The sequence below is a fragment of the Ambystoma mexicanum genome, chromosome 9 (assembly GCF_040938575.1).
Source record: "Ambystoma mexicanum isolate Mex_15411 chromosome 9, UKY_AmexF1_1, whole genome shotgun sequence".
Lineage (NCBI taxonomy): Eukaryota > Metazoa > Chordata > Amphibia > Caudata > Ambystomatidae > Ambystoma > Ambystoma mexicanum.
The window spans coordinates 628,711,794-628,727,717 of NC_090931.1; the positions used below are offsets into that span (position 1 = coordinate 628,711,794).

Genomic DNA, 15,924 nt, shown 5'->3' on the forward strand with positions numbered 1-15,924 from the left:
CCTGCTTCTTCTCACTAGTCTGAGAGCACTTCCCATATTACTTTGGTCAGCCTCCCCTCCCCACATGTCGTTTGTAAACTCTGCTTTTCTAATCATTTAATGTGCAATCTCCGCATGACTGTATCATGATATGTATTGTCAATTTGTACCTGCTGGGCGCTGTTCGCCTGTTGTTTCGCTGCCACGCTGCCTAATAAAAAAGAGTTTTAAAAAAAAAGAAATGCGGGACGATAGAGGGTCTGGGAGTTTAGGCGCGGGGTGGGGGGAAAACGGTGCGAAAGCGTAGGGAGGGGCGTCCGAATGGCGCCACAAGAAACAAAAGCCCAGGAAGGGCAGGAAACAGCACGTGGTAAGGTGCGAATTGTAACATCAAGGGGACAGGGGGTAACCCGGCCGTTCCCAGGAAGGAACAAAAGGCCGGGGGCTATAAGTAAGCCTGGAAAAGGAGAGGCGGCACAAACCAGGTAAGAGCTCACCTCTCTCGGGTAGGCTCTTGGTACCTGGAGAAGGGGAAGGAAAAACGTTTGCTCTTGCGGGCTCACGCATTTTCTACCTCTCTAGAAGTTTAGACTATCGCGGCGGCCACAACGGTACCGGAGCAGGAGAGAAGGATACTTTTGCAGTGGCCAAACAGAAGCGCGACAGACAGAATTCAGACGAGAAGGATGGCAGAAGGAAGAGCGAAGAGGGCCCAAGAATTCTCAGAATGGGCAAGAAAGGCGGAGAAGGAGTATGAATCACAATGGGTGCTAGAAGTAATCCAGAAAGAAGAAAGAGCGAAGGCAATGTCACCTCTGCTGTTCATAGAGCCCAGCAGCAGCAAAGGTGAAGACGAGGTACCGCAAGGACAGAAAAGGGGGAGAGCGGAGTTGAAAAGAGCAGAGGAACAGACGGAGGCACCGACCAAGAGAAAGAAGAAAGATAAAAAGAAATGTACTGTGAATAATAATGTGGGGAATAAAATAGTAAAAATGTTAAATTGCGTCACGGTTTCGTGAAAGTCGCCCAGAACCAACGACAAGAAGAGCAGACGGGGGAAGAAAAGCAGGGAAAAGTGGCAGGGGAGTTCATCAGCCGAATTAAGCAGTGATGACGAAGAAAGGGATCACCTAAAGGCTCGGGTAAAATGAAGAGGAGTGGTGAGCAAACAAAGACGGAATGGGCCCAGGGAAGCCCCGGGCCCGGCACCACAAGGGGCACCAGTAGTCCCGGTGCCGCAAGGAGCTCCGATTTTATCAACACCACAAGAGGTACCGGTAGGGCCAAGCATGGGGGCGGGGGCCACACGACCGGGGGCAGTACCGCCGGTGGCAGCGACGGAAAACGAGGCGCCGCTCATGACGAAATATGGCAGGCCCACCATGGGTAAAGACGCACAGGGCAGGTCAATGAAAGCGATGGCCTGGTACATAAATGACAAAGTAAAGGAAAAAATCTGGAGAATATTGATCAATATATTTACATTATTAGATTGTCAAAAGAGGGGGATGAATGTAGCACTACAGGACATGAAAGAGGATGAAAAAAGCTTACTAAAAAAGGGGCCAGTAGTAAGGAACTTTGACAATTGGATGTCGGCCTTCACCATAATGTCTACAATCATATTACAAAAATTCTCGGAAGACTGGGTAGCGTTAGTGGCATATCAACAGAGTGTGCTGAAGGTCCACGCAGCATTTAGAGGGGACGCATGGCTGGAGTATGACCATGAGTTCAGAAAGGAGATGGACTGCTTTCCGGACATGGGCTGGGACGAAGAAAACTTTAACCTCTACATTTTTAACGTGCTAAAAGAGAAATGGGATTCCAAGGAGCGGAGCACAGGGGGACAGCAGAGAAGGCAGTACTGGAAGAACGATTACAAAACAGATTATAGATCGAGTGGCAGAAGGTATGAATCCAGCTATGACAGGAATAGAGACCAGAGTTTTCGGAGCAGAAATTACGGGTCACAGAGAGGATGGCAGAGCAGCCTGCCCCTGACAACACAGGGGGGGGGGGGCAGTGGGAACACGGGGACGGCACGAGCGGAACCAGGGCAATGCAGGAGCTTTGAAAAGGGAGTACCATGCAGCTGGGGATGGAAGTACAAATTCAGCCACAAGTGCGAGAGATGCAAGGGTGACCATAGCAGCTCCAAGTGCACAAGGGCCGCGGCGCCAAGCGGCAGAAGAGATGAGACGTGGAAATGAAAACTGGGTCAGGAAAGGGGCCACGCCGGTGAAAATCGAGAAGATGGAAAGGTGGCTCCGAAAATACCCCGACCAAAAAGCAGCAGAACAAATCAGACAAGGCTTTAGAGAAGGTTTCAACATCCCGTTTACCGGACAGGGAGCGCAAGACATTCCTAGGAATCTAAAATCAGCAAGCGAAAACAGGGAGCTAGTGACCAGCAAGATCAGGAAGGAAGTAGAACTAGGGAGGGTAAAGGGCCCGTTCACGGCCCTACCATTCGAAGAATTTTTATGTTCACCACTAGGACTGGTGCCGAAAAAAGAGGAGGGGGAATACAGGTTGATACACCACCTGTCCTACCCGCCGGGTGCCTCGGTGAACGACGGCATCGCTCAGAGCGAGGTGACAGTATCATATTCAGACTTCGAGGAGGCAGTGGAACTGGTCAGAAAGGCAGGGGAAGGGGCATGGATGGCAAAAGCAGACATTAAATCGGCATTTTGCCTGTTGCCAGTCAACAGCAGATCACAAAGATGGTTATGCATGAATTGGGAGGGGGGATACTTCGACAAATGCCTTCCGATGGGGTGCGCCATCTCATGCGCATATTTCGAGAGGGTGAGTTCATTCTTACAATGGGCAGTAGCACAGGAAATGAGGGAGTCCATGATGGTGCTTTACCTAGACGATTTTTTTATTCGTCGGCCCCAAAGATGCGGATATATGCAGGGCAACCCTGGACTAATTCGTAGAAATAACGAGCGAGTGGGGTTTTCCTCTAGCGAAGGAGAAAACGATGGGGCCAACACAGGTTATTCAATTCCTAGGTATAGAGATTGACTCAAACAAGGGGAGGTGTCGGATCCCGGAGGACAAGGTGACGGAGCTGCTGCAGACGACAAAGGAACTACAAGGAAGAAACAAAGCAACAGTGAGAGAATTGCAAGCGCTGGCAGGGAAACTGAACTTCGCAGGAAGAGTCATACCTCAGGGGAAGATATTCCAGAGAAGGATCGAACTGAAAACGAGAGGTGCTACCAAAGGGCACCACAGGGTCAGGCTAGGAGGGGGAATCAAGAGAGATCTGGAAGTATGGGCAGAATTTCTGAAAAACGTCAAGGGGGCGGTAATATGGCGCTCACCAGTGAACGATGAAGGTAAAAGGGTGTTGTTCACTGACGCAGCCGGTGGCTTTGGTTTTGGTGCAATACTGGGGAGAAAATGGTGTGCAGACAAGTGGCCAAAATCATGGCAAGTGGCGGAATGGACAAAGAACATAACGCTGCTGGAGCTCTTCCCGATATGGGTCGCGATATGCGCATGGAGGGAAGAGCTAGGGAACCAGGAGTTGGCGGTATGGTCAGATGACATGGCGGTGGTGCACGTGTTAAACAAGGGAAGTGCGTCATGCAGAATAGTATTGGAATTGATGAGGGCAATCACCCTGGAAAGCCTAAAAATGAATACATGCATAAAGGCGAGGCATATCGCTGAGGAAGAAAATGTGGTGGCTGATGCAATCTCTCGCTTTCAGTGGGAGAAATTCAGGGAGCAGAGACCGGACGCCGACAAGGAAAGAACGCCCATGCCGCAGAAGGCATGGGTCCCGTTGGAAGCACTAGAAAGGAAAGCACAGTTGGCCTCAAGGTCGACTCAAAAGAGGTGGGAGAAGAACGGAGAAAAGAAAGGGTCATCGACAAGCTGACCAGAAATGCCCTGACATACAAGACGGGTAAGCAGTATGAAAAGCATGTAAAAGATGTGTTGATGGAAACAGGTGTAAAAGAGGTGGAAAAAATTTAAACGGAAAAAATTAGTGAATTTCTTGAAGGGGCATTTGCCAAAGGGAAAAAGAAAAGCTGGGCAGCAGCGCACCTGGCGGCGGTGGCATATACCACAAAAGTGGCGGGCATACCGGACCCGACTGACAGCGCTAACATAAAATACGCTATGAGGGGATGGGCGAAGTTAGAGGGGAAGAAACCAGATAGCAGAAGGCCGGTAAATTTTGGGAAATTGATAATTCTGCTGAAAGTGCTACAAGACACGTGCAGCAGCACGTACGAAACCGCGCTGTTCAGGGCAGCATTTGCGCTAGTTTACTATGGGGCTTTCAGAATAGGGGAACTGGTGGCCAGGAATACGGTGGCAGGAGACGGCCTGGCAAGAAAAGACGTTAGCATGGGTATCAAGGGGATGTCGATAATGCTAAGGAAATCTAAGACAGACCAAATGGGGAAGGGGAGAGCAATAGAGCTCAATTGCATCAGAAAAGGACCACTGTCCCAGATGCATCACCCAAGAATTCCTAGATCTGCGACCAGAGGTCGACGGACAGTTATTGATCCACAGGGACGGCAGCGCGCTCAGCAGGTACCAGTTTCAGGCAGTATTAAAACAGGAGGTGGCGAAAGCGGGTTGGGATCCAGCCGAGTTTGGGACACACTCTTTCAGGATAGGGGCAGCAACCACTGCGTGGGCGGGGGGACTGGGAGCAAAGGGGGTGAGACGAATTGGGGGATGGAAGTCGCAATGTTTTAAGAAATACATAAGGGAGGAACTGATATGACACTTATCTCCCCCGTTTCTACAGAGGCCGGACCATACAAATCGGCATGGATAGTGGGGCACTCTTTCGTGACCCGGGCAGGCAGGTGGCTGGAAGCGGTGAAGCAAGGATTACATTTCAGGAACACAATTACGTCATGGTGGGGCCTCCCGGGGATGCACTGGGAGGACATCCACGACAGATTATCGGACCTGATAGGTTTCAGGGAACCCCCCCCGAGTACCTGGTTATACATCTAGGGGGGAACGACCTGGTGAGCATGAACAGGGGTAAATTGCAAAGGAATATCTGCGAGTCACTGCATAGCATAGCCCGCAGCTAGTGGAAAACCGAGATTTTTATGTCGGAGATAATACCAAGAAGGGTCTGGCATGGGGCACAGAAGAGGCACGCAATTGAGATAGCCAGAAAGAAACTAAATAAATCAGTAGAAAAGTACTGCAAGAGCACAGGGCTGCATTTCATAAGACATGGCTTACACCGGAACAATCCCGACATGTTTCACCAGGATGGGATGCACCTATCAAAGGATGGGATGGGATGGGGGTTTTTTCCGACAACATTTTTAGGGCACTCCAGGAACGAGGTTGTAGGTAGGGTGCTTTTGGGGGGGACCTGAGCGGGCGTAAGGAACACCCACTCAGGTGTGGCGGCATGTGCCCAGGAACGAAGGCTCAGGGTTAACAAGGACTCAGGAGGAGCCTTGAGCAACTTCGGAACTGGACACAATGTGCCCAAAAACATATGGCTGTGTAATTATTTTTGTTGTGTTGGATTTTCTGTAAGAAAATAAAATGCCCACGGCCTACAATTTTTCCATACACATAAGTTGTCTGTAATTTATCACTTAGGTAGGGATCTGGTAAGAGAAGCAAAGTGAACCCCCACTACTCAGCCTATGGGCCCTTGTGTTTGTTTTGGCAGCAGGGGCAGGGCAGCTGCGGCCTGGTGAGCGGGATCATTGTCGCTTAGTGCATGACGAGTTGTTAAGGGGGGCCCCAGGGAGCACGCCGGACGCTAGAAGAAAGAGTCGAAAATCGATGTTGGCATGGCGAGCAAAGTGAAGGGGTAGTGTTGGAGGAAAGTAAATGGGGTGAATTATTTAACAAGAAGAAATAAATAACGGTTCTCAGTTCGGGATTTTACGTCTAGGAGCAGGGTTGTTGGTGAGGAATGTTTTAAAAAATAAATAAATAAAAGGGAAGGAAGGAGAAAGGATAATTAAACAAGAGTTAAATGGGAAGGTTATGGGGGCGTGGGGCAGAAACACACCTCTGGGGAGGGTTTTTCTGGTGCCGGGGACACGGTTGGTTAAATGATGGTTGGTTGAAGCCAAAGGGTTATCGCGGCAAGGAGGGTGGGTAGTGCCGTTTGCATGAACGGGCTACCCCGGGGGTTCAAAGAGGGGGATGCGATATTGAAGGAGGGGCCTGGCCTCAGGGAGAAGATGGGAGAAAGCAATAATGAAGGTTGAGAGGAATTGAGGGGGAGCAGAGGGAGCGAAGGAGAGGAAGTAATGAATTTGAATGATTATTTTTTTTTTGCGATTGTTAATTGATCTGTTTGTCTGTAAGACCAGGGACCCAGGTTAGCGTGTTTTTGTAAGCCACAGCCTGTCACATTAAAGTGACCTTTTCCACTAATGATGAGTCTGGGTATTTTGTGCAGTAAACCCAAAGGGGGGCCCTGGGGAGCACGCAGTACGATGAGGTTTTGGGCACTGCACCCGGCCAGCGAGTCGGGCATGGACAGATTGCCCCACCTCCATATATACATGTGCCGGTGAAGTTCCTAGAACTTTTGGCACTTAACGCTGTTCCGTGTTGAATGCCCACCCACCCTCTTAACATTAGTTTAGAGGTTACATGTTATGGGGAGGTGAGTAATATTGGAGAGCAGGTGGTTTCTTTTGATGATAGGCTAGGGCGGTAGAGAGGAAGGAATATTTGTACTGTGATGTTCTTTGCTGCTGATGTGGCAGGTCAGCCTGGCTTGAGGATGGTAAGTTTGGGGGTCTTCAGACATCAGGGAGATGGGGGATAGTGGAGCGGTAGCCGGGGACACGGTTTGTCAAATGATGGTTGGTTGAAGCTGAAGGATTATTATCGCTGTAAGGAGGGTGGGTAGTGCAGATTTGAATTGTTTATTTATTTATTTTTGGCAATTGTTAATTGATCTGTTAGTCTGTAAGGCCAGAGAGCCTGGTTAACTGTTTTTTTAAGCCACGGCCTGTCACATTAAAGCAACCTTTTCCACTAACAACCAGTCTGGGTATTTTGTGCAGTCAGCCCAAAAGTCTGGCAGCACCATCTGTGTGGGCAGCGTGAGGTGGGGGAGCCACTGGGACTATTCCGTGGTATTGGTGCAGCGCGCGCCAGAACGGTATTCAGCGGCTCCGTTTCCTTCTGAGACAACAGAAAAGGGCTGGCTGGGGCACAGGGGAAATACGACATCCCTGGTGAACCAAATGCAGCATTTTACAAGGCAGAAACATGCTCGGACAAGGGGCAAGCTACAAAGGAACGGCGAGCACGACCGCACAGGATTTAAGATGGCTAGATTTTAGGCAGACTACGCAAGCCTACTAGGATTAAGGGAGCAGTAAGTGGGAATAGTGGTGGAAGTTTCGGTTAACGCGTTTTCGAATTTCATAACACTGTTGCCGAACTGATGGATCCATCGAAAGTGTCAGCTCTGTTGGCTTTACTCCAGGAAAGAGGGAGAGATATGGAGATGGATCAGCTGGGGGGAGAGGTGGGCACAAAAAGAGGGGGTGGGAGAGCAGCGGATACCAGCAGCACTGGAACAGGAGGCGTCTCACCCCAGGAGAAAATATATCCCTCCAAGGGCGGCGTTCCCATCGACAAAAAGAAAGATGGGCGCCACTGGCCTGGGTAGCACAGCATCAGGGTGGGTACCCCACAGGCAGCAGCAATTGGCGACCTGAACACAACTGCAATTAATGTGGTGTCGGTGGAGACGCAGGGGGCGCCCATCGCCCTATACTCCAAAGGTATGGGGGCACGGGCCACATAATATACACCTCTGGGTAGGGTGACCAGATTTGAAAAGTAAAAAAAACAGGACTGGGCACCAAACATAAAAGTAGGACTAACTCTTGAAAGTGGCTGTCAAGGCACTACACTTCTGTAGCGTTTGGAGGAGAAGGGGGTTAAGTTTTACTGTTCAAAGAAACACATATTATAATTAATTTATTGCAAACTAACACTATCTTAAGTTGTAAAATGCAGCATTTCTTCTGTGCGAGATTCTACATTCCTGCCTGCCAGCCATGAGTACCTAGGACGAAAACCGGGACCACTACAGTTTCCAATGGGAACAATCTTAAGGGAGCACAGTGCACCAAATACCAGGACAGACCCTGCAAAACCCGGCACGTCTGGTCGCCCTACCTCTGGGGTTCAGTGGGCGAAACCTCCGTTTTCAATCGCGCAGCAGGCATTACCAGGTGCTGGCGGGGTGGCAATACAGACAGGATGTGTGCTAAGGGTGGGCGCTGGCGCATCAGGGGCGTTTATTTCCATGCCAACTAACATACCTACATAGCTGGTGGCAGCGCACAGCATGCCTGCACAGCCGGCTAACCCAGGGGGCAACATAGGGGGTGGCCAGGGGTTCGTCGGTGGCTTCTCCATGGATCACTATGAGAGAGGGCCCGATGGGTGGAAATCAGCTGCCCAATCAACCCAAGGCAGCAATGGGGTTATGCTGCGCCCTCCCAAGGGGCACTGGGGGGGGGGGCGGTACAGTGGGTCACAATTCCGGAGAGTAACAATACCATAACAAGGCAGTGGGGTGCAGGACCAGGGAACGTCCGTGGGTCCCTGGGCCGGGGAGTACCAATACACCAGTTGGGCGAGGCTTAGCAGTACAGGGACAACCTTCCCCAGCGGTACCAGGCTTTGGTGGGGGGTCGGGGGGGGGGGGCAACTGGGGTCTTGGGTTCCCTATGACAGGCCCCGGCAATACTTCAGCAGGATAGGACCTGGGTGGGCCAATCAGACCTCTTCAGCGACACCAGCACTGGGGGCAGGCATGGTAGGAACACAAGGAACCATGGGACTTCCTCCAGCAGGCACCTCCATAGGGGATGTAAGGGCACTCGCGGCCCCCTTCACCAATCCATCAGGTATGCCCAGGTGGCACGTATCACCAGAGTGGAAGGATAGTATGAAAGGACACATTTGTAGATGTGTTTTCTTTGCTTAGTTACACAGTATAAGAAGAGGTTAAGGACTTGAAGGGTGAGGGGGAAGAAATAAAAAGGTGCAGGTGGAAAAGGCAATTGTCCATTGCGCTATGGGGTTCACCATTTTTCTTTGCATTAATGGTGGAAAGGTTCCCAGAGCTGCATCAGAAGTTACTGTCATACTTGCACCTAATAATCCCCATGTACCGCAAATGTACTTTCGCAGCATGGCAAAATTATGATGAAAGGCTCAGAACTTCCAAGGCAGGGAGTGTGTAGCTGGATTGGGGGACCAGGTCTTTAGACCTATAGGCCAGCTGCACCATGATTCGCCCACACTCTGGGTTATGACAGGGGGCTTGGGCACAGAAACTGGGGCAGCCCTTTCAGACCACTCCCCGAGCCTGGGATAGAAAAGCCACATGTTGTGCATTTAATACCAAAACCTGTACCGGGACAGTCTGATACATGTGTGTTCGGGCGTCCTGCCAACCTACACAAAGCGCATGCATGTTTGAATTTGCAAACGAGCGAAAGACAGGGAGCACAAGTAGGGAAGGCGATTCCTCTTTAGGGTAGGGCACGCTGCCCACACCGGTCAGGGTGGACGTGTTGCGCCTATGGGCAAACAGATTTGAGGGAGGGGCAAGCAAGGTTATTGCTGGAGGATTTTTAAGCTGGGTTTCGCATTCATATAATGGGGTTCATACGCCCGGCAATTCCAAAGAATTAGTTTTCAGTCTCAAGTAATATGGGTGTTTTGATGGAAAAAATTGAGAAGAAGAGGAAGTTGGGGAGAGTGAGTGGTCCTTTTGCGCAACCCCGTTCCCCTCCGTTGTGTCCGATGGCCATTGTTCCTTAAAAGGAAAAGGGCAAGTTTAGGTTGATCCACCATCTGTCCTACATGAAGGGAGCATCAGTGAACGACACAATCAGCGAGGATGTGTGCTCTGTGAGATACGTATCCTTTGATGAGGCGCTATGCCATTTGGGGGCAAAGGGTGCACAGTTGGCCAAATCAGATATCGGGTCGGCATTCAGACTCCTCCCAGTGCATCCGGATGACTACCGATTACTAGGTTTCCAAACAAGGGAAACATTTTATTTCAATAAATGCATGTCCATGGGGCGTTCAATATCCTTTAAGACATTCAGTACATTTCTGGAATAGGTCACTAGACGGTTGTAGGTCATTTGGTCGAAAACCAAATGATCAAATGCCATTTGATCAAGAGTCAAATGTTCGAAAAAATGGTCGATTTTATTTTTATTATTTTTAATTGTTTTTTTTCATGGGGGGGTTCCACCCCCAAGCCCCCTTTTTTCTATATTATTATTTTCTTTTTACCAAACAAAACGAAAAAAGATATAATTAAATAAATAAAAAAAATAGACCATTTTTTTCGACCATTTGATTTTCGATCAAATGGTCATTCGATCTTTTATTTTCGACCATTTGACCGCACACCTCACTAGACAGCAGTACAGAGGGGCCAGGGTAGTGCACTGCTTGGATGACTTCTTATTCTTAGGAAAGCCAGGATTGAGACAAGGCCTGGACACCCTGAGAGCATTCCAGGAGGTGACAGGGAGGTTGGGTGTTCCCCCTCGCAAGAGACAAGACAGAGGGGCCAGTCACCACTGTCACATTTCTGGGGATTGGCATTGACTCCATACGTGGAGTCTACCGGCTTCCAGCCGGCAGGGTGGAAGAGTTCAGGCAATCAGTCTCCCTCTGCCTGCACGCCAGGAAGGTGACTTTGGGGCGGCTGCAGCGCCTGCTGGGCGAAACTGAATTTTGTGCTCAGGATTATTCCCATGGGGACGGGCAATAGCAGGAGCAATGTCGGGGATTACAGAAAAGCACCATCACACGAGACTGCCCACATCCATTACGGAGGATCTCAGGATCTGGGATTCCTTCTTGTCTGAATTCAACAGGATCCAGGTCTGGCCACATGAGGCACACTCAAATGCTAAGGTGGGGTTAGACACTGATGCGGCAGGCAGCATGGGCTTCGGCGCAAGTTGCGGGAACAAGTGGTGCGGGCGGGGGTGGCCAGATGAGTGGATCAGCAGCGGCTGGACTAGGAACGTGAACTTTTTGCCACTATTTTCCATCATTGTTGCACTCACCTATGGGGTGTGGGAGGGGCTTTGAAGAAAGCACGTCAGTGGTGATGGCTATTAACAATCAGAGGGCATCATGTCCATGGTACTGAGGCTGCTGAAACATCTGGTGTTGTGTTTGAAGGCGGGGGGGGGGGTGCATTTTCAAGCGAAGCACATTCCGGGGTGATGAATAACACAGCCAATGCCTTGTCTCATTTTAAGATGCAAGAATTTTGGAGCTGGTTACCTCAGGCGGAGGAGCTGATTACCCCTTATCCCGACACTCTCTGGAGTGTTGGTGCCCTGTCCTAGCACCCCTGATCACGGGTTCCCTGACCAAGAAGACAAAGGCAGACTATGAGAGATCTTTCAACGAGTACAGGGCATTTTGCGGGGCAACGGGGATGGGCGAGCTGTTCCATCGGGACGCATTGATTATGTTCCTGGGCCACCTGCATAGCACCGGGGTATCTGCGGGGACCGCTAAGGGGAAGGTTGCAGCAGGTAGGTTTGTGGCAGGCCTTCATGGGGCAGTCAACCTGTCTGGTGACTTTGTGGTTAAGAGGGTATTGGGGTTGTGTATAGGGGGACACAAGGAGGTCCCGCGAACCGCTCAAACTAAGACGTTTGGTTGTTGCATTAGGGAGGATATGCAAGGACACCTACGACGCGTTGCTGTTCCGTGCCGCATTTGTCACAGCCTTCTTCGGGGCATTCAGGCTAGGGGAAATAGTGGGAGCCTCCAGGGCAGAAATAAGTGGAATTCTCTGATGTCTCTTTCCTGGGGGGATCCATGGTTCCCATATGGGTTAGACACTCAAGACTGACCAGGAGGGAAAGAGGGCAAGAGTGGCCTTAGCGGGGCATTAAAACAGGTTGTTTTTCCCAGTAACGGCATTGGGGGAGTACATTCTGCAGAGGGGGAAAGAAGAGCCCTCTGTTCAGACACCAGGACGTGTCGGGGGCCTCTACGTTCCTGTTCAACATGGTCTTTCAGAAAGCCCTAGTGGAGGCCGGTCTCCAGGACTTGGGGTTCACACTGCATTCCTACTGAATTGGTGCAGCGACCACGGCAGCCGTGCGCCTACAAGGGCTACATTAGGCCTCACCTGTCTTGTTAGTGAGGGGGGACTGAACGCTCTACAGGGGATGGGGCAGAATGTAATTGTGTCTTGTATCGTACGCCTGTCCCTTGCCTAACGTGTTGCTCTTTCTTCTGTTGGCTTTAGCGGATGCCGCCGGTGTGAGTGCTTGGGCGATTGGTCACTCCATCAGGCGGATGGAAAAAAGGATGAGGGAATGCCCGAGGGTGCTGAGATGCCCAGGAGTAGCGGTGCACTGGATCAGGAAGGGAGGAATGCGCTTTGGGGATGTCCGCAACATCGAGATCAGACACAGCACCACCCAGCAGCTACCGGAACCACATTTAAACATCCTCCATGGGGGCTGTTGCCAGGCACTCGAGGGTTAACGAGTGCAGCCCCCGCCATTGGGTAGGCGGAGCTATTGTATTGGGGAGCGGGAAGGAAAGTGGGGAGTTCTGGGTAAGGCGCGAAGGCGCCAGTTCCTGTTAGACATTGGATGAATAAAGAAGTTGTTATCTCCACTCCGTGTGCGCGTCCTCCTTAATGGCCCTTCCACGAGGGTAACACTGGCGACGAGGCCTTCCAGTGCGCACCACGGAGTCCTCCTCCTCCTTGGCAATCTGCCATCTCCGTGCCTCCATACTCCGTCCGTGGCAATCCGCCACACTCGTGCTCGGCAGGCCCACCGGCTCCTCCGCCGCACGCACCTCCTCCTGCCCGGACGACGGCTGCTCACTGCCGCCACGCGCATCCGCGCCACCACATTCCTCCTTCCGCCACACCGAGAGTAGACCACTGGCCCTCCGGCACCCGAAGTACGCCACAGCCTGCCCGGTTTTTCTCCCGACGAGCTACCATCACCAGCCGCCATGAGCAGAAGGGGCTCCACCTCTGGGTCCGGGCCCAGTTCACCTCAACTACCCCGCGCCACACAACCAATTCAACTACGCCTACCCCCACCTTTCACCATGACCCCGCAGTCCACAAAGGGACCGAGATGGACTGACTGGATGGAGGATTTTCAACATTATGTAAGGGGGTCTGGCGATGGCGAATCTCCCAACATCAGGGACATTTTTCTCAACCTGGTGGGCGGAGAGATCAAAACCGTTGTGAAAACGATTCCTGCTGCGGAACAAAATACGTTCAAAAACTTGATCAAGGCGCTGGATAAGCTCCTCATAATAGAAGTCAACCGCGACTATGAACGGCCTGGTGGCTTCGGTTCAGAAAGAAAGGAGTCACTTTTCTGTTTGGCTGCATGGGCAGGTTTTGTGCGAATGCTCCGATTGCCTGGTCACAAATGATCTCAAGGACAAAGTGGGTGTGCTGGGCCTCTGAACATATCAGCAAGGAAACTGAATAATGAACTAGCCCAGCTGGCATCCGTTGTGGCCAATGGACTGGTGAGGGGATCCAAGAACTTGCACACTGATTTACTGCTGGTGAACAGTTCTGCACTGATACGCACAATGACTGGGTAGTCCAGGGCCCTGTGGCAGGTTGGGGGAGGACCATGTGGACAGTGAGTTGCCCCTTCTGGGGGACCCTGAGGCCAGAAGGGTGCAATGGCGAGGTCAAAGTCTGTCTTCCACTGGGTGGTTTTGGGATGGTGGGGGTCCAATGAGGAGGGGCCGGGGGCAGGAGCGAGTCGGTGTCAGTCAAGAAAAGGGTGTCTCCTGGGATCCCCCCCCATTAAGGGTATGGTGTGGAGGCCCACGTTAGCACAAGGGGACCTCACTGCTGCATGGCGCCCATGGGGGCAGAGTTTGCAGCCCCACCTGGACCACCTGTCACACAGGGAACCACTGTTATTGTGCACATCATCATGAAATGCAATAACCTATGGATGATTCCATGTCATACATGTTTTCTTAACGTAACAATGCTTGGTGTTTAGGGTGCTGTGTGGTAATAGCTTTCAACGTGTGATAAAATAAACGTGGCCATATCTTTCCAAAGACACTGTATGTAATTTCTTCCGCTGCTGGTACGTCTCCCTGCGCAGCCCAATAGCAGGGATATGAGCCTGCTGTTGTATAGCATGGTTAAATTGTCACACTAATTAGGGCCTCATTACACGGATGGCGGTAAGGATTTACCGGTACCGGTAAATCCTTACCGCCTTACTACGAGGTCCCTTTGTGGGTTGGGCGATTTAACGCCTGCTTTTTATAGGCGTTAAAAACCAACCCGCAAAGTGACCCAGGGAGCTAATTACGTTACCGCAATTTGCGGTACCGCAATTAGCGCCTTCCCCATTCCCATTATGCCCTATGGGGCAAAAATGGGAATGGGGAAGGGCAATGGTGGAAGGGGGAATTACCGCCCCGCCAACCTTGGAATGGGGCGGTAATTCCCCCTTCCGCCAAGGCGGTGCCGGTATTTTACCAGCATGAACCATGGCGCTAATAGCGCCATGGTTCTCCGCCATCCGTGTAATGAGGCCCTAAGCCTTGACAAGGTCCTTTGGGGGTGAAACACTAACCAGCTTTCCAGATGTTTAGGCTTTCTTAAGGTTCTAAAGGTGTTTTAAATCTAGCCACATTTTCATACATGTGGCGTTTTCTGATGTGCAAAAAGTGTAAAAAAAGAATCCAGATACAGTTGCACAAGTGTGTCAAACAATCAGCGTGCAATTGCAGTCCAGGATGAACCTTTCAATGTATCAGCATATAGGATGCATCGACCACTGCAGATCAGGACAAACTCACTGTATAATGGCGTCCTGTACCTTAACGTACAGAAACCTGTTCATTTTAAACCATTCATTCAGGGGTCTGCAAGCTTTGGCTCTCCAGATGTTTTGGGCTACAGCTCCCACAACCCCTAGCTGGTGTAGTCAATGGCGATAGATACTGGCAGTCTAAGTCCAAAACATCTGGAGAGCCACAGGTCACAGACCCCAGCATTAATAGATACCAGTGGCACAACCAGTCGATCATGCACTAAATATAGCCCTATCCACCCAAGGACAATGTGATCTTCAGGGATTGTGATTAGTATGTTCATTTTGAGCATCAATGCCTACAAGCAGATCCCAGGTATCTCTTTGTTCTTGAGCCTTTTATGCTGTTGGCCCACTGGGCGAAAAGCCCGATCTGTTTAATGGCCAGTCCGCCCTTGTGGGTGCCCCATTACCTACCTGCTGGTGGCAGTACAGCCGGGATGGGTCGAGCCAGGCATAATCTGGGCCTTTTACATTGGGTGCCATCAATGACAAGTACCACCCTCTGCTCCTGGCGATGGGGTTCTTCCACAGATCCATGGCTGCAAGTGGGGAGCTGGTGCCTTGAGGGAGAGAATGAGCAAAGTCCACATTACAACCTTCAGCAATCGGTAAACCAAAAAAGGTTGAAAACAACGACAGATCCTCAGCCACAAGACTGCAAGGCGTCTCGCAAAGTAACAGAGCATAGTGGACGAAACGCCCTCTACTGAGACGCCACTTACATGCTACAGGTCTGAATCGCGTCAGAACCAATGCAGCTTTTCATACATCAGAGCTTCTTAAAATGAGAGCCATTAAGTTGAATTAAAGTAACATCAGTCAACCAATACACGCTCCATAAATTACAAGTGATTATAATTAAATTGGATATCAAGCAGTAAGACACAAGTCAGAGCAGATGGCCCATCACCCGCTAACAGGACTGCCGGTTATTGTAAGAATTCAAAAGCTCACCCTGTATCCTGTAGGTGAAAAGTTCAAATCCAAGCCATACAGCTCAGTGGGTTAATGCTCTTACTTCAGAAAAGTCCGTATAACTTGC

At 50.8% G+C, this 15,924-nt stretch overlaps 1 protein-coding gene across 2 annotated transcripts in view; it reads right to left on the reverse strand.

Moving 5' to 3' along the window:
• The window catches only part of LOC138488386 (adenine phosphoribosyltransferase-like), a 278,013-nt gene that overhangs the window by 153,051 nt on the left and 109,038 nt on the right, over window positions 1–15,924 (reverse strand). For both annotated transcript variants that reach the window (XM_069615325.1, XM_069615324.1), the window contains one exon: window positions 15,297–15,442. In XM_069615325.1, coding sequence (XP_069471426.1) covers window positions 15,297–15,419 — 123 coding nt within the window. In that variant the 5' untranslated portion in view covers window positions 15,420–15,442. The remainder of the gene's footprint in view (window positions 1–15,296; window positions 15,443–15,924) is intronic.